The sequence below is a fragment of the Ruditapes philippinarum genome, unplaced genomic scaffold (assembly GCF_026571515.1).
Source record: "Ruditapes philippinarum isolate M1 unplaced genomic scaffold, ASM2657151v2 ctg364_1_1_1_1, whole genome shotgun sequence".
Taxonomy (NCBI): Eukaryota; Metazoa; Mollusca; class Bivalvia; order Venerida; family Veneridae; genus Ruditapes; species Ruditapes philippinarum.
The window spans coordinates 111,095-133,035 of NW_026864557.1; the positions used below are offsets into that span (position 1 = coordinate 111,095).

The window sequence follows — 21,941 nt, forward strand, 5'->3', positions numbered from 1 at the left end:
GAGGGGGAGTGCAGTGTCAAAGAACCATAACTCTATTTTGCCCGGTTTTTGAATTATCTCCCTTTAAAGAAAAATCTTGTCCGGGACATAACTCTAAAACTATAAGAGATGTCAACATGAAACTTTGTAGGTGAATAGATCTCGATGGGTAGATGTGCAGTGCATAAGAACAATAACTCTTTTTGTCCTAATTTTGGAGTTCTTTGCCCTTTGTTAATTCTAACATTTTGAACTTTGTCCGGAACATAACTCTAAAACTATATGAAATATCAAGATGAAACATTGTAGGTAGATATATCTCATTGAGTAGAAGTGGAGTGCAAAAGAACCATAACTCTGTTAAGCCTAATTTTTGAATTATCTCCCCTTTTAGAAAAATCTTGTCCAGGACATAGCTGTAAAACTATAAGATATATCAACATGAAACTTTGTAGGTAGATATATCTCAATAGATAGATGTGCAGTGCACAAGAATCATAACTCTGCTTTGCCTAATTCTGGAGTTATTTTCCTTTGTTTATTGTTACTTTTTGAAGTTGTCCGGGACATAACTCGGAAAGCATAAGAGATAGCGACAAGAAACTTTGTAGGTTGATAGATCACATTGATTAGAAGTGCAGTGCAAAGAACAGTAACTCTGCTTTGCATCATTTTGGAATTATTGCACTTTGAACTTTTTCCAGAGACATAACTCTGAAACTACAAGAGGTGTACTTTCCTGTGTCCAAAACCTATTCGGGGAGCATCACCCGGCTCAAACCGGGCTCTTGTTTCCTCAACTGGCAGGCTGTTTCAATTTCAAACTGAAAATTTCCTCGTTATTTTGAGCATTTATACCTAGTGATTGTGCAGTAGCAGTCATATTTCCCTGCAGACTAAACTACAACTAGCACAGGCAGTGACAATCCTGGGTTAATGATTATATCAAATTCCATGAAACTTGAAGACCTTTGTAGCTATTCAGATACATTAATATAATCAAGTTTTTGTTTACGTACAAATGGATCTAAGCTAAATGAACCAGAACATACTGTTGTTATTTCAGAAATGGAAGAATGCTTTGCCATGTATAAGATTTTCTCATCATTTTCTTTTGATTTATATAATATTAAAAACGTTTAAAAAGTTTACCCTTTTCAAATTTGCTTTGGTCGAGATATCTTATTTAAACAGTATACAATTGCATAGCATCAAACACATTAAGTTATTGTTTTCTTTATTGTTTCGTTATTTGAGTAATGAAATATAAAATGTGTTGCGTCCGAGAGCATGCTCGCTTAATACAGTTTTTTTAACCTGTGCTATACAGATTTTCAACAGAATATTTGCATAATTATCTAAATGGTAAATGGTGCGTAAACGATTAACAAAGCACATAATTTCTGTGTGTCAAATACGAAAAAGGTTTTAAGTTATGGTCCACATCCCGGGGAAAAGTTCTTATTCGCGTAGTTCTTACAATAAAAAAATTCGCACTATTTGTACTAATGTCTGCAAAACATACAATTTATTTAAAGACCAAGATAATTGTGGAAAACCAAAGAGTCTCAACGTCAGGTTTGAGTTTACACGATTTTAGAACATTTAATATTTACATGGCGTTTTGCAACTAAATCTTGTCGCCGGACAACAGGGACTGACAGAAAATGAAATATGTAATGGTTTACGTACATGCGGCATTCTAACACATTGACTCCTTCATATCATTGTTTTGTTCTTAGACTATCAGAAAGCAAGTGTCATGGAACCTCGTTGCAACACACAATTCATTCAATTTAAGGGCAAAGAGCTCTCAGTAAGAGTTTGGCTACATGACAATATACATGCTCAAATTAATGTCGTGAAACAAATAGAAAATGATTTATTTTATTATTGTTAATTTTTTTTTATTGGGCAATTCGAGTAAATAAAAAAATAACACAAAAACAAACAAACAAACGTGTCATCGTATATCATCATATCTGGCGCTTGCATTAAGTGTATATTACTCTAGCATTTGCTGCGGTATCCGAAAGATATATATTTTTTTAATGACTTTTCTTTGAAATGTCTCTTATTTCAGTATATGTATTTGCGAAAAAAAAATTCTAGCACATGAAGGAAAACTGGAAAATCAGGCTTTTAGAGATGAAAAGCAGTTATAATATAAGGTTCTTATTGTCCCCTAAGTCCACTACCTATCCGTTATAAGCTCGCCTGGATTTCTTAGTTCTCATCTGTATTAACTTTATGATTCTCTCTCAAAGATTAAGGTCTTATAATGCCCAAATGAGCTGTTTTTGTTACTGTAAGCAGTGCAGTATTGTTCATTACAAAAGCTTCCGTGCCGGAGTAATGCCACTGAGGTAACAAAATGCCCATGCCCTTTAGGTTAATTATTTACACATTTGTAAAGTTAAAACGGCTAAAAAAGCTTCGTTTCTAAATACCACAATGCCCAGACATGTTTTGTATGTAGTAGTGTAGTCATCAAAAAATTAGTTTTTGCTCCATTCATCAAAACTACCCCCAGTGGGTATTAGTTAATGTAAACTTGTATAGGAAAATACATTTAAGTCTTCTTTTATGTAACAACAATGCCAAGGCCTTAGATATTTGACCAAAGACATTTAATAGCACACATGTTTTAAAAATTATGAAGCCTGGGGAAAGATGATAAACCAATTTGCTAGATTTTCTAGCAATGTATCTCAGGGAGATCATGACCCTCTTGTTAATTCGTTGACGTTCAGCAAACATACCATTGTATTCGGGCGGGGATTTTATTTCAAGTACCAAAGTTTTAAACAACCCCCTTCGCGATTGGGCAATTAAAAAGGGATAAAAGGGTTTTTAAACAATACTTTTTTCGAAAAAAAAAAAGGCACGGGGCTAAAAACCGAAAACCTTCACTTAAATTCAGTTTTAACATATAAAAAAGGGAAAACCAAGAAAAACCATTTAACAGAATTTACATTGGGAATTCTTGTCACCCTACAATACCTTGTTATTATCTTATCAATCGTTTTCATTTAACTAAATTTTAAAAAGGACAACATTTTTAAAATTGGAAAATAAATATTGCTTATCGTGTAGTACTACAAGTTCGGGCACTCTGAAGAATATATTATTCTTGCTGAAGGTACTTTCAAAAGATAAATGGGGGACATTTTTATTTCAGCTACAACGAAGCAAGACATGAATTGGTTTGTTAAATACTATTGTAGGAACTACGACACTTTCAATCAAAACATGCAGAAACAACTGGGCAATGTTGCATTTGAGGTATTTTTCTTTGGGAAAATCAAGCATTAAGAAACGTTTGATATTTAAACTTTTAACATATTAAATCATGTATTAAGAAAAGGTTTGTTTATTTCCAAGACCTTATGAATATTTGCTTGCATTTATTTTGGGTGCTTGGTTTAAATTGTTTAGTATAACTTTCAAATTCTTATTAAGACAAAGTAACATATATTGTACATATTCAAAATAAAGATATCTGGCAATTGCATCATGTTCCAAAAATTATTATAGGCTGTGAAAAGAGGAGACGCACTCGAATATCAAACCTTTGCAGATAAGGGAAGCAAGGTATTTGGGGAACTGCTTTCCAAGCTTTTTTTGTCAGAGTGGCAGAAGTTCGAAGGGGAAAGCAATAATGATGAACACATGATTGTCAAGTTCCTTTTGAATTGGTCAGCTTTCAGTGAATACTTGAAAATATATTGTAAGTTTTTCAGATAATATTGCAATCGTAACTTAACAAACTAAATAGCCAAAAAGAAGAGGCAGGGGTTCATAATTATTAGCTTGTCTCAACAATTTAATCTGATTTAATTATGCAATTAATGTGTCGACTTTGCAAGAAATGGACATAATTATTATCTAAATTATTTTCAATATTTTCAATCACAAACAACTTCTCTTATGCATTATTTCTAAACTTGAAAAAATCTAAATAAATAGCTATTCGTGTTCTGTTCACATGCTTAAAGTTGCAAACAACCAAACGTTACTTAAAGAGCTAAAAACCTTAAAATGTTTGAATTCTGGAGAAAAACTTCATTAAATTCAAAGGAAACTTCCGTCTCGCTACAACCTATTAATTGATGACATCGGTTAGCCCTTTTAATTTACAATATTTTTTCAAGTTGAGAATACAGTGCTAAGCGACATTGAAATTCTTTTTATAGCATGGGTAATATTATTTAAAAAAAAGTTGTATACTCATCTTCCGGTAGAAATATTGTTGTTTCTGAAAATCATTTGAATTTTGGAAATGTTAACATTTGAATACTGAAATCATTTAATATTTGTATCTGTATTGTCTGTTACTGGCGAAGTTGATGCTGTCATTTCATTAACAACACCAGTTTCTTTAAATAGAAATATTTCATTCTTTCTGTTTGAAACTATAATGAGTTCATTCTAAAATATCAGATATCTACGTGTGTACTTAAAATAGATAATATTAAATCTAAAAGTGACTGTCTAGCAATTATATGTTGTCTTTTTAGATATCAAATTATAACTTAATCCTGATATACAGTACTCACTTAACACTCAAAAAGATACCCTAAAACTGTAAGTGTTACAGTATATTTATATATTGAGTGAGTACTGTATATCATTATTAAGCTATAATTTGATATCTAAAAAATACTTATAATTGCTATATTTATACGGTATTGAAAAATGTTTTCATTTGAATAATTGCAGTCGGTGACAAGAAACTTATGCAGATGTTAAGCGATAATTGCATAACAAAGGTTGTATTGGCAGCGTCAAAGATAGAAAATCTAGCTGAAACGCTTTTGGAAGGCACGTTGACAGTAGATAACTTATATCTTATTATTGAGAAGAAGACAATGTTTTTAGAGTTGATAAATCTTCTTCCAAAGAAAATATCGCGGGAACTGATAAGTAACGCTATAGCAGTACGACAGAATGAGATTGATACATTCAAAGAGTATATGAAGCAAGTTTCAAATCTGTCTACCATGTGTCAATCTTTGTCTGAAGGTGAGTCATACATCTTTTTTACTTCTAATTTAAGGATTGTTTTCGCTGAATAAGAATTAAGTTAACCCAGGTAATGTTCGATTAAGAAAAAAACGTAAATAATTAAACACACTGCTTAAAAATGTAGGTATTATATTGATGAGTAAATGCAAACAAATAAGGCTCCTTTAATAATTCTTAATACACTTTTTTAGAATATTTCACGTAGAACTGTACATAGAGAATATCAATGATTTGTGATGAAAAACTGATTTTCTTGAACGTGTTGAATGACATTAAATTATGCGTGCCTCTGGCAAGCATAATATTCTTTTATATTCAACGATTTCAATTAATTAAGTAATGAAGTTTTATGAATATAAGTATATTTTAATTATTACATATCCAAAATAAAGGCTGTTGCCTATAGCGCAACGCTAATATCGCGCTAGTTTTTAGCAATATGTTTGTATAAAGCAAATGACGTGAAGTCAAAATATATGCAATATCGTTTTACGGAGTTGCAATAGCGTCAAGGGTATAGCGATAAATCATAAATTGGCATAACGTAGTGAAATTGTAAAACATCTTTGGTAAAAGCTTGGAAGGAAAAGAAAACTGTTCATTTTATGTGCAAGTTGAAGTGATATTTCAATGGTTAACACCAGCAGCGTTCCTCGTAAACATTTTTAAGATACCTTTTATGAGCAAGTTCATACAATTGCAACGCTTATCATTCAAAACTTTTGTCATAATTTTGTTTTGTTAAAAAAAAATTTTATTAATTTTTTTTTATTTCAATGCAATACAATATCAATAATGAAATATGAGTAAGCAGTCCTCGAATATATAAACAAAACTAGGTTATAAATAAGTATAACAGCTAATATATTATTCTCTGCAACAGTTGACAAGACAGAAATTGATTTGTTCATGCGGCGTCAACCCAAGATAGGCCAATTTAAAATCAGCGATTTATGTCAAGTACAACGGATAGATGAAGATACTTGTAGGGACATACTAAATTTGCATCCAAAGACGATTGACTTTGAAAAAAGTCCAAAAATCGGTGGAATTCTCCCTGAATTTTGTAGATGTTGCAGTAGTACTACTTTCGTTGACATGTGGCATATGAAGTGTCGTGAAGTAGGTGACAGTTGTAAGACATTTGATGATGTATTGACAAAAATCTGGAATGCAGTCAAGGAAAGGTAACAATGATTAATCATTGTCATAGCTTTTAAAATGTAATTAATTATAATTTTTCTTAAAATATTTTCCGTAATAATGCCTCCGCTACGTCACGCAGATAGTATGTCTAAGTAATATATTACCAGTAACGTACTCGTTTTCAGGATTTTAGCTAGCAGTTGATACTAACATTTAAGGGGAACGGTAGCCAAATGAATAATGTCACTGCCTCTTAAATTCTCGTGTGTTCAAGTATACGGTCATATTTCCAACTTAGACACAGTTTTGTAAATAAATGTCAATAATTTGTGAGTGGTTTGAGTTGGCTAAATCTTTTCTCCACAATCGGCAATAAGTGAAAAAAAGTTTAACGTAATCTATACAAATCATATAGGATGGTCTCCTATGGAACAGCTGTTCTTACTTTATACAGAAAATTGTAGAAATAAAAATAATTTACATTTACTATTACATTCTATTGTTTGATTTTATTAACCTGTCAATTCCATACTGATTATACGGTCAATGCACGGAACATATTTATATTCGATAAATGTTCGATAAATTCCGTGAGATTTACGCAGTAAGATATGATTAAAATTCATCGGGTTTCTATACATTAGTCATACTGACCGTTATAGCGCAATAGGGTAAACTACGGGTATATAATTTCTAAATGGCCTACGTGTTGTAAGATCATAATATATTCATAACTATTTTCGACATTTTTGAAGTTGTGATTGTTCTTTCTGTTTTTAATAGGTTTTGCACTTTTTTGTGAATACTATACTTTTGTATATAACATTGTTGAAGAATTAATATTCAAAATTCATTCGGATTAAGATCAATAAATGTCATTTCAGTGCCGTAAAATACAATAAGAAACGTGACAATTCAGTGTTTCTTAGTTGTTTTATATCTGTGTAGAAAATTCTGAAAGCTCTTGACCAATTTCATTATTGTATACTTAAAAATAAAGAAAAAATAAGTATAAAAATAATTGACGTCTTAAAAGAATGTCAAAAAGAAGGGATCGAACATTGGGCCTCTCATACATTAGGTAATCACTTTACCGACTTTGCTTTTGCTGATGTTACTAGAACCTACATTAAGCTTGGGGGAGTTTTCCAAACGTTAGTTATATACTCCATATTATTTATCGTAAAATAAACGGACAAAACCGAAGTGGGATCGAATATTTAAATGAGTACCATAATGTATTCATAATTGACAGGTCAATAAAATCAGACTATATTACATATGGACTTTTTATTATTTATTTACGTTTATTACGCATGTAATTCAAAGCATAAGTCGATGACATAGATTAGAAACATCTAAATAAATCGGCTATGTTTTAAACGGGTACCCAAAAGGAGAACACTATGGTACTTATTGACACGAAAATAATGGTGTCAATTTAGGCACATCACTTCAAAAAAAAAATCCTTGTATTTCACTTTTAAATTAATCAAAATTTTCATTTTTTAAAATTATTAACTTTTCAAATTTTACAACATTTGATGTTTTTATATAATTTATCATGTTTATATAAATTAAAATGTCTTTATAATAAAATGTCTGTTGCATGAAACTGTCAGTTCAGTTAGTTAATCTTGGGTAAAATATTTTCTGAAAGCTTTGTATTTATGAAAGAAGTATGTTAGAAATGAAAATATTTCAAATTATTTCTGTTTCAATACCAAAGCAACACTTCCGGTTTCACTAAAACAGCTGAAACAGCTGAAAGGTAGCGCTATATGTGCATAAAACATATTTCTGATTACACGAAGTTGGGACAAGTATAGTATATCTATATACCCAATAAATGTATAATGCATTAACACATATACATGAACTTGCATTTCAACGGTTTTGTTTTTCTCAATAAAGGCAATAATTACCGTGATTCGTATAACAGAGTTATTATAAAGCATGTAAATCAAGTTAACAATAACTTCAATTGATTATAATACACCTTAACGAATGTAATTATGTGGCGAACCTTTTGGACGGACAGTCCGTTTGAATATCTGGCCGACTGGTCTTCTAGGTGTCTTTATACCGCTGAAACAATTAGATTTAAACATAAAATGATGTATTATTATAAGGTCTTGCCAATGACGACCATTAAGTTATCTTAATCATCAATGTTAATGATCTCGAATGTTCCTAAAATTGACATAATTGGTTATAACTTGATGTTTTGGGTTCGTATATGAGCAAAACAACTGCTAGACAAAACCGGAAAGCAGGTTAAACTCAACTTGACCTTGATTTATATATTATCCTCAAGGGTGAATGTTTTTTTTAATTTAGACCTTGTATATCAGCACAAATTATTTTTGAACATAATCAAACAAATACATCATACAGCCCGAATGGATATATTTTTAACAGTACTTGTATTGATTTAATTTCATATGATTTTGTTATATAATGGTGGTTTAAGTTTAAAGTAGACAAAACAATATCCAGGACCCAATTTTCACATTTAGTAATTGCAATATTGTCCTTTGTAATACCTTTACAAAATATTAATGTACTTGCCTTTGGTAATAAAATTTGCTTGTTGTGGCCCTTATTTGAATAAAAACTAGTTGAAAGGTTAATGTATAACCTTCAGTGATAACACTAGTAACATATTCTTGAAAATTGGTCAGCAATATCATATTAAGCTCTTTTTTATTACCGTTCATATTTTGCTTTTCCATGAACAAGCAACTGTGTTTTTCTTTTTTGATTTTTATTCCAGTCTCTTAAGTGAGTACAAAATTTTGAAATTGGCTTTGATATTTTATTTAACCAAAACTAGATCTAATTCATGTATGAATCCAACAGCATATAATAATATGAAATTTATTATAACTGTAATGTCACGTTTGAAGTGGTTTTCGCACTTTATAAACAGTATTGAACGTTTTATGTTAAAGTAGCCCTTGAACTTTTTTTGTACATTAAACAGTTTTGAACTTTTGAGAAAACAAATAGAAACTGGTGACACGACATTCAAGGAATTTGAGCGGTTATTCTGTGATAGATACCGTGATGACTTCAAATCAATGAAAGAAGAACTGCTAAAAATGCAGTTGAAAGCTGATGTAATTGACAGTAGAATAGAACAGCTACGAAAGTTTCAACAGCTACAAACTTGCAAGTTTGGGGCAAACAGCATTCTTCAATTTGTACAACAATACGAGTTGACTGGCGACTTTGAATTAGTCAAGACTATAGCTTCTGTAAGTATTTTTGATCGAAGGCCGTCTATGAATAGTTTGAGTTCCTGTAAAATTTACAGGGAAGAACTATATCTAAGTAGCATTTTCATTGGTCATTTCAAAATAACAAACTAAAACCTGGGAATCTCATTAGCCATTTTGCTTTTAAAACCTTATAAGTATGCCCACTTCAAACAAGAAGTGGTATATTGCTTTGCATTTGTCTGTCTGTCGGTCCGTCGGTTCGTCGGTCTGTCGGTCCGTCCGTCCGTAGACCAAATGGTTTCCGAGTGATAACTAAAGAGCCCTTAGGCCTAGGGACTTTAAACTTAGTATGGTGATTGGTCATGACAAGTAGATGACCCCTAGCGATTTTAGGGTCAAGGGGTCATAGGTCAAGGTCACATTGACATTGTAAGTAAAAACGGTTTCCGATCAATAACCAAAGAATGCTTAGGCCTAGGAACTTCAAACTTGGTAACTATAATGATTGGTCATGACCAGTAGATGACCCCTATTGATTTTGGGATCAAGAGGTCAAAGGTCAAGGTCACATTGACCTTGTAACTAAAATCGGTTTCCGATCAATAACTAAAGAAGGCTTAGGCCTAGAAACTTCAAACTTGGTATGATGATTGGTCATGACCAGTAAATGACCCCTATTGATTTTGGAGTCAAGAGGTCAAAGGTCAAGGTCACATTGACCTTGTAAATAAAACGGTTTCCGATCAATAACTAAAGAACCCTTAGGCCTAGGAACTTCAAACTTGGTATGATGATTGGTCATGACCAGTAGATGACCCCTATTGATTTTGGGGTCAAGGGGTCAAAGGTCAAGGTCACATTGACCTTGTAGGTAAAAACGGTTTCCGATCAATAACTAAAGAATGCTTAGGCATAGGAACTTCAAACTTGCTTTGATGGTAAAAACAAAGAAACTTCAAACTTTGTATGATGATTGGTCATGACCAGAGGATGACCTCTATTGATTTTAGGGTCAAGAGGTCAAAGGTCAAGGTCACATTGACCTTGAAGATAAAAACGGTTTCCGATCAATAACTAAAGAATGCTTAGGCCTAGGAACTTAAAACTTGGTGTGATGATTGGTCATGACAAGCAGATGATCCCTATTGATTTAGGGGTTAATGGGTCAAAGGTCAAGGTCACATTGGCCTTGTAGGTAAAAACGGTTTCCGATCAATAACTAAAGAATGCTTAGGCATAGGAACTTCAAACTTGCTTTGATGATTGGTCATGACCAGCAGATGACTCCTATTGATTTTTGGTCAATGGGTCAAAGGTCAAGGTCACATTGACCTTGAAGGTAAAAACGGTTTCCGATCAATAACTAAAGAACACTAAGGCCTAGGAACTTCAAACTTGGTATGATGATTGGTCATGACCAGCAGATAACACCTATTGATTAAGGGGTCAATGGGTCAAAGGTCAAGATCGCATTGACCTTGTAGGTAAAAACGGTTTCCGATCAATAACTAAAGAATGCTTAGGCATAGGAACTTCAAACTTGCTTTGATGATTGGTCATGACCAGCAGATGACTCCTATTGATTTTTAGTCAATGGGTCAAAGGTCAAGGACACATTGACCTTGAAAGTGAAAAGGGTTTCCGATCAATAACTAATGAACGCTTAGGCCAAGGTACTTCAAACTTGGTGTGATGATTGGTCATGACCAGCAGATGACCCCTATTGATTTTGGGTTCAATTGTCAAGGTCACATTGACCTTGTAGGTAAAAACGGTTTCCGAACAAAGTTGTACGGAGGACATACTGGAATCAGCTTTTCTGTCTGCTTGGTTTTGCTTTTCTGTCCTGAATTAGTTAAAAATCCTTTATTCTGCTGTCTTCATATTTGTTTGGAGGTTGGTCATGACCAGTAAATGACCCCTATTCATTTTGAGGTCAGTAGGTCAAAAGTAAATGTCACTTTGATTTTTGCCATTTTAAACATATACAATACATAACTTAGCAATGTACTGGCTTAATATCCTAAAATTTGGCAGGGATGTTGTATTTGGGTTGAAAATAACCACTGTTGATTTTGACAAAACGTATGCTGGGGTATATAAAGTTAATATTTTCCATATATTTTTGCATATTAATAAAATCCTCTATTACCGCCAACGATTAAATGGTTTGTCAATTATAATTATTTTTCAATAGTATTTTTAGATTTCACAGTTAGGTTGCTAACGATTTTTCCAGATATTGAAATTCCATGGATTAAGATACGACAAACATTTTCCTTTAAACTTGATTTTATTAGACTTCAATCGCTTATTCATAAGAATTCTGTTTAAATCTAGAATGGCATTCCGAATTATAAATATTGCCAACAGAAATATGTTTCAATTTTATTCTAACGGGAATTCATTCTCTATAAACGATAAACACGATGGTGAAAATGAACTGAAGGGAAAATTTTGAGTACGAGTAACATTGTTATGGTCAGTTAATGCTTTGTACGTATTTGCTAATGGATTTAATAGTTGAATTGTATGAGATATTGGTATACTTTTATTTTGAAAACGTCAATATTTTTTACAAAATATAATTTATAATGATTTGATGATTTTAACTCTAAACAATTATACGTAAAACATTACGTAATATCAAAAATATAACATCAGAGATGACAATTGAGATACCTGCACCCATGTAAAAATATTTTAGTCATGGAAATTTTGCTCGAAGAGTAATGGATTCGTGTCTTTCAGAACCTTCTGATATTCAAATATTTCAATGCCAAAGCTAGAGTCTTGGGAATATTTTGTTCTTGGTCGGAATATTGCTTCTACCTCGTTGAGGGGAGATATATACATGTACCATATATAAAAAAGCACCATACATGAACTTGTAGTACCTTTTATAGACTAACCTTACTGAGAGCCCTTTATAACTCTTTTAAATCATAACTTTTACTTTGCAACCATAAATCTGAATTTCAGGAAGTAACTATAGTCATATTTTATCATTAAATAGGAATTGTTTACATTTTTTCATGAATACAAAAATCCGAAACATTTTTTGCAAATAAACATATATTAAATTCGGTCAAATCTTTGTTTTTATAGGTACTTCTTTATATCTTACTGATGTTTTGTGATCTGTGTTTTCAAATATCTTTTGATAAGTCATAATGTTTTCGATTAAATTATGTCTGATATTTATATATTAACAATAAGGTAAAAAGTTATCTTTTTTAATGTGAGCAGATACTGAAACAATTTGAAAGCAGTGTATATATAATATTTAAAAGTGATGCGTGTATATCAACGTAAATAAGTGGGTTTTACCTTTTATATGAAAGTCATAGAAATTGGTAGTATGTTCATGGCTTCTTCTTTGTATTCAATTTAGTATGAAGAAAATGACATGAAGATGAAAGTTTTTGACGACATATTGGTATCAGCTTGTGAAAATCTGCGGGATTTGACCAGAGATAAAGCTAAATGCTTACAAGCATTTGTTGACTGTAAAAAACTGATATCTTGGTTAAAAGAGTCAATGGAAAACAGTAAGTTCATTAAAATAGAGATAATCTTTAGAAAGATATTATACATGAACAAATTGTTATCATTGTTTGCAGTTTACTATTTTTATTACATTTATAATTTCCTTAGACAAAAATATCTTTAATGTAACAAAAAGTATAATTTTTGGATAATAACAAACATAGTGCACGAAAACAATAAGAAACATAACGTTTAAAACCCATTTACTCAATTTAACATACTACTCGTATTGGTCGATTAAATATGTCTTTGCGATGACGGTCGCCCCATGTCTATACACGTCACGAAACAGCTCACTTTTGCACAATTGTGTGATATTTATAGTATCATTCATTCGGCCTTATAGCTAACGACAACATACCTATGAAACCTTGCATTTATCAGTGAGACTTGAGAAAAACAAGATTAAAAGGCACAATACCTGTAAAATAGGATGAAGCGCTATGTAATAGCAGCCATCAGTAATGTTCTTTTAGATAAAACACACAGGTACATGCTAAAATCCTAATTCAGAATAGAAGTACAATGTTGGAAACAGCTTTTTGATTTGTTTGCATATCAAACTATCCAAAATAATTTCTAACCAATCCTTTGTTCTTAAGGTGGACTCAAGGAACTTAAAGTGTTCGTGGATCTAGCATTGATGTCCGCTGGAGAGGAACCAATGAATATTGCACGTGTACAGTGTCTACATACAGCTGTTACTGGATATGCCCCTCTGATATTTGACTTGCAAAAAGATGCTGGTTTCGAGGAATTACTACAGCTTTGCAGAAGTGTATGGAAAGAACTGGATGCAAACCCATCTTTACCAGATAAATTGGTATATTTTAACTCTGTGCTTGAATGTAAAACTCAAAATACTTTTGGTTGCTTACGTAATTGCATTTTCATTTACTTTAAATTGTACGTAAACAATAACCCGAAAAGTTAAGCAACAACTCTTATATCATTGAACCCATAAATATAAAGAAACGATACCATTCATAATAAAAACAACATTTACATGGAACTGAGGTTATTCAAAAACACAAACAGTTAAGCCGTTGAACGATTTCAATTTCGTCCATACTTTATACAGATTGACACGGCTCGACATTTACAATGGCTTGATACCATACAAAAGGCCCACGGGTCGGTAGAAATAACGTCTATGATGCAAGTTGAGGCATGTAACGACTGCGGCGAATACACCATTGGTTCAAACGCGTGGCCAGAAAGGCTTGTTTTAGATGACAAAAAGTCAGCAATGCTTGTAAGTCGTATTTAATTATCTTCAAATGAACTAGTCGTCGCGTTAAACATTTTCCACTCATTCTATAGTATCACAGTCATATTCTTTTAAAGGAAAGCCAGCAGATAAATATTCTGGACTTTGGCGTAATAACTTGTGATTTTTTAACAAAGTATGTTACAAACCAGTGATCTTTATTTCAGTTTATTAGTGAAAACAAGTTGTAGGAACAATCCAAATTGATTGAAATAAAATAGCTTTCCTTAGATACCAGAAGGTCTGAGCTATTTCTGAATATTATTTGGTATGTTTTCTCAGCAGGTACAGGATGTTCTTAAACTTACGGTTCCCGGAGACAAAGAAGGAAAACGGGAGTCAAGAAACTATAATACTGAACACCTCCAAGATTTGCAAAGTCGGTTGATGTTGGTATCTGGAAATTCTGAGACTGGAGCTGAAAGAGTGGAAAAATTTACAATGGTATCTCAAAAAGCTTTTTTTTAGTCATAACCCATTGTTTATTGAATAAATAACCTGTATAATTTTGGTAGCAGTGAAATATCCAGAGGCAAATACTGAATTATCCGAGCGAGTGCTTATATCTTTACTTTTCTCTTACAAGCCTATGCATTGTTTATATTTTACCCTGATCAAATAATGAAATTATCTGAAATTAAAAACAAAATGTTACAAAATTGAACTTTAACACTAACTCAACATCTTAACTCGCACTTTTTAATTTTGAAAGTTAATTTTCTTATATTTTCCTTGCACATCATTCTGTACAAAAAAAACTCAGTAGAAAAAACAGTTATGTTGAATAAGGAGATTCGAAACATGTAAAATTATAGGTTATTGATAAGGTTTTTTCTGATTAATTCTCAATGATAATATTTTTCCTTCATCTTGTTAACTATTATCATTTTTACTTTTTTGCAAACTGCAGCCACAAATTGATTAAGATATCTATAATAAGATACTTCAATATACTGTTTAAAAGTAACGCTATTCATGTTATTCTAAAATTTTGTGGCGTCTCACTTTTGCATAGACAGTAAGATTACTTTCCGTCTAGAATAACAATCAGGAACAAAGTAAAGATCGAAAATAAGTACAAGACCATTGTGTAAAATATAATGTTATGTATTAGTCAAAATTCATTTCGTTGTCAATTACAAGGTTGTGATCTTAGATTCAGATGATGTTTAGAATACTAGTTTCATTAGTCCCACTCAAATCATTTTTCCTCACACACATTTGAACAATACAAACAAGTACTTAAGCTACGACATATTTGATATTAAAAGATACGTACACGACGCCATAAAACATCATTGTCGTTTGAGTAATAAGATTAATTGGAAATGTTATCTTCAATCCCATTGATTTAATCAACATTAACTTTTTTGCACCAAAAATGATACAAAAAAGACATATAATACCTATTATTTATGGACAGTTGCACTAGAAACATTGACTGTTATATAGGGGCAAAAATAAATACAGTCACTAAAAATATTTCTTTAGGGTTTAGTTAATATAGTTAAATATCATTTTATGTATTTTAGATATTTGATGGAGCGCTGAGACTGAGTAATGTATACGTGAGACTGTGCTCTGCTGGTTGCGTTTTATTTAAAAACTGGTCTGCATGTTTCTTTTGTGATCCAGAGAGTCCCGTCTGTGCAATTGTGGAGTTCGGGGAATCTGACTGTCAGTTAAAGGTTTGTCGCATTTGCTCAGACTTTTTTAGAAATTGTCAAAATATTAACGCTGCAAACTAGCGTTTTTTAACCAGGTTTTCCGAAGGAAAAAACTGGTTATTAGATTGAGGTATGTCGGCGGGCGGGCGGGCGGGCGGATGGGCGGACGGGCGGGCGTAAACAATTTCTTCTGTGCGCAACTCCTCCTACATTTCTCAACGGATTTTGACCAAACTTTCACAGAAGCTTTGTCATCAAGTGCCCTGGCGCATATTGTCGGGGTTTTGCGATTAGATAATATTTGACCTAATTATGGCCCTTTGTTTTTTTCCTTATATAGAATATATAGTGAACAATTTCTTCTGTGTGCAACTCCTCCTACATTTCTCAATGGATTTTGACCAAACTTCCTCAGAAGCTTTGTCATCAAGTGCCCTGACACATATTGCCAGGGTTTTGCAATTGGTATATATTTGACCTAATTATGGCCCTTTGTTTTTTTTCCTTATATAGAATATATAGTGAACAATTTCTTCTGTGCGCAACTTCTGCTACATTTCTCAACGGATTTTGACCAAACTTTCACAGAAGCTTTGTCATCAAGTGCCCTGGCGCATATTCTCGAGGTTTTGCGATTAGATAATATTTGACCTAATTATGGCCCTTTGTTTTTTTTCCTTATATAGAATATATAGTGAACAATTTCTTCTGTGTGCAACTTCTCCTACATTTCTCAACGGATTTTGACCAAACTTTCTCAGAAGCTTTGTCAGTTTTCCGAAGGAAAAAACTGGTTATTAGATTGAGGTATGTCGGCGGGCGGGCGGGCGGGCGGATGGCGGACGGGCGGGCGTAAACAATTTTCTTCTGTGCGCAACTCCTCCTACATTTCTCAACGGATTTTGACCAAACTTTCACAGAAGCTTTGTCATCAAGTGCCCTGGCGCATATTGTCGGGGTTTTGCGATTAGATAATATTTGACCTAATTATGGCCCTTTGTTTTTTTTCCTTATATAAAATATATAGTGAACAATTTCTTCTGTGCGCAACACCTCCTACATTTCTCAACGGATTTTGACCAAACTTCCTCAGAAGCTTTGTCATCAAGTGCCCTGACACATATTGCCAGGGTTTTGCAATTGGTATATATTTGACCTAATAATGGCCCTTTGTATATTTTTTCCTTATACAGAATATATAGAGAACAATTTCTTCTGTGCTCAACTCCTCCTACATTTCTCAACGGATTTTGACCAAACTTCCTTAGAAGCTTTGTTATCAAGTGCCTGGCACATATTGTCGGGGTTTTTTGATTGGATAATATTTGACCGAATTATGGCCCTTTGTATATTTTTTCCTTATACAGAATATATAGTGAACAATTCTACAGTGCGCAACTTCTCCTACATTTCTCAATGGATTTTGACCAAACTTTCACAGAAGCTTTGTCATCAAGTGCCCTGGCGCTCACTAAATTCCCATGTTTCTTCCAAGACATCATTCAAGTATTTTTTTAAAATTGTGTACATACTTTTCTTGATATCGCACAAAACACCACACGCCAATATTGTTGACAAAAGAAAATGACAAGAGACGCAAAAATGCAAAAATTAAGCAAAAATAAAGTACTGTTTACCTTTCTAAAACATTTGGGAAAAAAAGGCGCATAGACAACATAAAATTTCTCAATCATTTTTGTTTGAGGAATATTAAAAAAGCCATAATTCCTCCTAAAAGTTCAATTAAAAACAAATGCCCCTTCATGACAAAGCTTCTGTGAAATATTTTGCTGAAAACCTGGTTGCATCGCATTGCGATGTTCCTTGTATAATAAATATTTGAATTCAACCAAAGGCATTGTTTTTCTTTCTCTTCATATTCAATTGCATAAATATCGATAAAATATTATATAAATATCGATAAATATTTAGAACATATACTTGTTCATAGAAATTTGCATTTGTTGGACTTTGTATGTATGATAAATAGAAAAATTGAAAATTTTCCAAAAACAACAAAACAAAACTCACCTGTTTTATGTCTGAGGTGACATATATTTTATTAAAATACTGAAAATATTAAGACGAAAAAGATAAAGCAAATAGATATATCAAATATAACATTTCTGTAACACCTATGTAACACCTGGCCGATTTCAATATTTTTTCAACTTACTTCCGGTAGGGATGTCTTTCTCTTACTTAAACGCTTTTTAGAGGTTTTATGTTAATTAACTCAAGCACGTTTAAAAATCAATGTACGGACAAACTTTATCTTTAAATGATTTAAGGGATATGTAAGCTATTCCCCAACGAGGAAAGCTTTAAATTTTAACATGGTCTAAACAGTGTAGCAGTTAACAAAAAAGTGACGAATTGGCTAGATGATACCGTAAATAACATTTATTTAATTAAAGGGAAGACAGTCAAAAACAGAAGAGTTAATGGATATAATTCCAAAACTGGCTGGATTTATGGAGTCGTGTTTTGACAAGTGGATGGATTTTATCAAACAGAAAAGAAAACAATATCACCACCTTAACTTCTTTACAACTGACCAGCTTGTGATTTTGCAACGAGAACTAGTAAAAATCGGGACAAATGAAGAACCTTCACATCTTATTTATCCTCTCCTGTCTGCTGTAAAATCTGATTGTTCTAGAGGTTTGATATAATTTTGTTTTATTCGTTTAATCTTTGAGGAAAACGTTTTCATAAAAAATGCAAAAGTTTGAAATTACCATTTAATACTTAACGACGAGTTTTCCCTTAAAAACAGGAAGAATGATTCTCTGCTTTTGTTTGTAATTTTATTTACACGTCAAAGCTGAAAACATGTTCTGTAATTACTATACATGTAGTTGACTTGCAAGATGCAATGACAAAAGCTAAAAACGAGCTTGATGATGTTGTTGAACAAGCACAAATTGGCGAATCTGAAGCAGATGACAGTGAGCCAAAAGAAAGTGGGCACGAGGAAGAGATAGACTTTATAAATTCACTAACTGAACAAGGCTTTTCTGAATCTCTTGCACGAAAGGCATTCAAGCAAGTTGGCCCAGATGCATCTGAGGGTACGTTTTCTCGACACTATTAAGAATCAATATCTGCATGTTTAAATTGTTTAAATGTTTAATTGTTTAAATTCTCATTGTTTAGAACAGTAAATGACAAGTAAAATGTTATCAGTTTTATCTTTACAATTTGCAATGTCTTTTATAACATTTTATTGTAAACGCTTTCAATTCATAAATATTGTATCAATCTTTTGTAATTTCAAAAATTAAAGAACAAAGTTAATTGAAATTCATGTTATACCAGCTCAGTGTATTTTAGCTTTGTGTTCTAAGGTTTTGAATGGTGTATGGAAAATGCTGATGAGGAAAGTGAAGAAAATGAGTCATTTGAAGAATCTCCAACTGTACTTAATGATACAGCATCGACTCCTATATTTACAAAGTGGAATGAATCGGGTGATTCCTTTTTGGATATAATGACATCTCGTATAAAGTCTATGAAGAAACAAGGGTAATCATTATACTTATAACAAGATATTTAAGAATCATTTTAAACATGAATCAAACGCTCTTTATTGCTTAAGTGCCTTTAAATTGAGAAGAGACAGCATATTTTGAACGTCCGTTGTTAATCTCTTATCAGTTTCAATGAGTAATTATGAAGGGCTTTCAACTTTGTATTTGTTTCCACATAAATCGTTACCTGGCTCACAAACTACTTTATCATATTGTCATAAGACACAGTGATCCAATAAAACAGATCAAGACAAAAAGAATCGTTTCAATACATTTTGTGAGCTGTTATGATCAGCAATTCTCTATCTTCCACGAACAGCCATATGTCGTCTGTAAACACGTTGTGATTGAAACAAAGGAATATATTATTAACAAACAAGTTTCTTGTGGAGTATTTTAGTATACTTTTGATTCACTGAACAAAATGACCATTATATAAGCTGAAAATAATAACATTCATTTCATTAATGTGCAGATTCCTGTGATACATTATCTAATTGAATGTTGCTTTGATTGCACTTCAAATATAGTAAAAATAGTTTCTTCCCGAATGCAACATGTGTTCTAAGGAAGACTTTTCAGCCGAAACGTTAGTATACACGTATTAGAGGGAATTTTTACGAATTTGCAATTGACTATTGTTTGGCATTATTTACCTGAGACAGTTGAATATTCAATGACCCTTTGCCGGTAATTATCGGATTCCGAAGTAATATGTAGATAAATACAGAATCCCTAAAGAAAGCCCAACACGACAAAATTGAAAATGCTGCAGGCTCGGTTTGATTGAGCCTGTTCATGAACGGTACTGGAAAGTGCAAGTTACCGTACACGCCCCCTAGTTTAAGTCATAAAGTATGGTATAACGGTGTACAATGTACACGGTTTATGAATAATTTAAAGTTACCGTCTCAACACTTACCTAACTAGCACCGGTGATAAGGAGTTAAGACCTTAAGAATTTTGAATTGAAGGTTATATGTTCTAATCTTAATGAAATATTATTTTATGGGATTTTCTGTTTATTATTAGTATTATTATTATTATTTTTATTATTATTTTTATTACTATTATTATTACTTGACTAATAAGTTTTTGTGCAATGCCAATCATTCACTGTATGACTGCACAAATTGAAATTATGAAAATTTACATATACACCTATATATTAGTTTTGATGTTTCTATTTAACCCGGGGTTCTATAATATCAATGTACTTATGGTTTATCAGAAAATATATAAAAATAAATATCATACATGAAAGTGATTTTTCTTCTGTTAAATACATGAACTTTTCCCAAAACAGTTTGTCTATGATTTATTCCAAAAGATCCAATTAAAATTTCATTTTTAAAACTACTTCCATTGTTTGCCAATTGTTGTTGATTTTAGTGGAGGTTACTACGGTATTACGGTAATCCCTAAATGTAAGTATGAAAGGATAGATGGGGTAAAATCTTCAAATTTAGTTGTGAAAAGTTTCCAACAGTTTACTTGCAATAAAATTCAAACTATAAGAACAGCCGATGTGGCAGTATATCGGATTACAACATATTTTAATTTACTGTGTAAAAACAATTAAGAGAAATAGTAGTCAAATATGGATATTTTATAGAATGGCTGTCCCCCTTACCATGAATATATAAATTATTTACAAAATTAAACTTCTTGGCGGATACTATGCGATTTAGTGTGACAGTTTTGAAAATGTTAGCATCAACATGTGTTGCTTAAACTAGCAGTCGCAGAAAATGTAAATACCATGATAACATAGAACCCATTATATCAAAGGGACTGTGTATACATGTGATGTAAAGTAAAGGCATGCAAGTTTAAAATTAAAAAAGATTATCTTCCTTCTTGTTGATAAGATTGCAATAAATTGATATCAAAATGATTCTTTGGCAGTTCAGTTCTGTATTAAAGTCTCTGAAATCGGTCAGTCTTCTTGAACAAGATGGCCACAAGTGAAAAATGTAATAACCCTTTAAATACTTTAAAAATCTTTTTTTTTCTACTACGTAGAAGATTGTGTTTTTTTACAAAATCTCAAATTCAATCGATGGACTTTATGCAATTTATACAATTGCCTTAATTATTTCTTTTAGGTAACAAGATGATTGAAAAAATAAAATCAATAAGCTTTTAATAACAAATATTCCACATCGAATTTGCGTGTAAAACTTAATAGGAATTATTGTATTATTGTTGCAATTTCCAAAATTGTTGACATTGATTTGTTAGCATAAACAAATGAATCTATCGAGTTGAAAAAGAAATTTATAAGATGCCATTTATCATGGTATTTTCTCAGACTTGCAAATCAGTTCAATCTTGATCCATTTGTTTTAAAAGAGAATGCGCGTTTAATAGTTTGATGCTTATATTAACAGGGGGACGGGATCTGCACCACTGCTCAATGACTTAACAGTGATATGGCAAGAGTTTCTAGATTCGATATCATCGAATATCGAGGATTATTTGAGTTTAGAGCACCTTGGACTAATACTGAAACATCTTGACACATCTGGTAAGCCTTTCAAAG

The 21,941-nt window shown here is 32.2% G+C and overlaps 1 protein-coding gene across 1 annotated transcript in view; it reads left to right on the top strand.

Moving 5' to 3' along the window:
* Window positions 1–3,138: 3,138 nt before the first annotated feature.
* LOC132726057 (E3 ubiquitin-protein ligase rnf213-alpha-like) overlaps window positions 3,139–21,941 on the top strand; it is a gene marked incomplete at its 3' end in the record, with an annotated part of 89,048 nt that continues 70,245 nt past the window's right edge. The window contains exons 1-14 of the mRNA XM_060711304.1: window positions 3,139–3,264; window positions 3,517–3,709; window positions 4,702–5,004; window positions 5,891–6,194; window positions 9,140–9,413; window positions 12,772–12,928; window positions 13,529–13,749; window positions 14,008–14,181; window positions 14,479–14,640; window positions 15,729–15,884; window positions 18,281–18,527; window positions 18,725–18,937; window positions 19,214–19,391; window positions 21,790–21,926. Coding sequence (XP_060567287.1) covers window positions 3,139–3,264; window positions 3,517–3,709; window positions 4,702–5,004; window positions 5,891–6,194; window positions 9,140–9,413; window positions 12,772–12,928; window positions 13,529–13,749; window positions 14,008–14,181; window positions 14,479–14,640; window positions 15,729–15,884; window positions 18,281–18,527; window positions 18,725–18,937; window positions 19,214–19,391; window positions 21,790–21,926 — 2,845 coding nt within the window. The remainder of the gene's footprint in view (window positions 3,265–3,516; window positions 3,710–4,701; window positions 5,005–5,890; window positions 6,195–9,139; window positions 9,414–12,771; window positions 12,929–13,528; window positions 13,750–14,007; window positions 14,182–14,478; window positions 14,641–15,728; window positions 15,885–18,280; window positions 18,528–18,724; window positions 18,938–19,213; window positions 19,392–21,789; window positions 21,927–21,941) is intronic.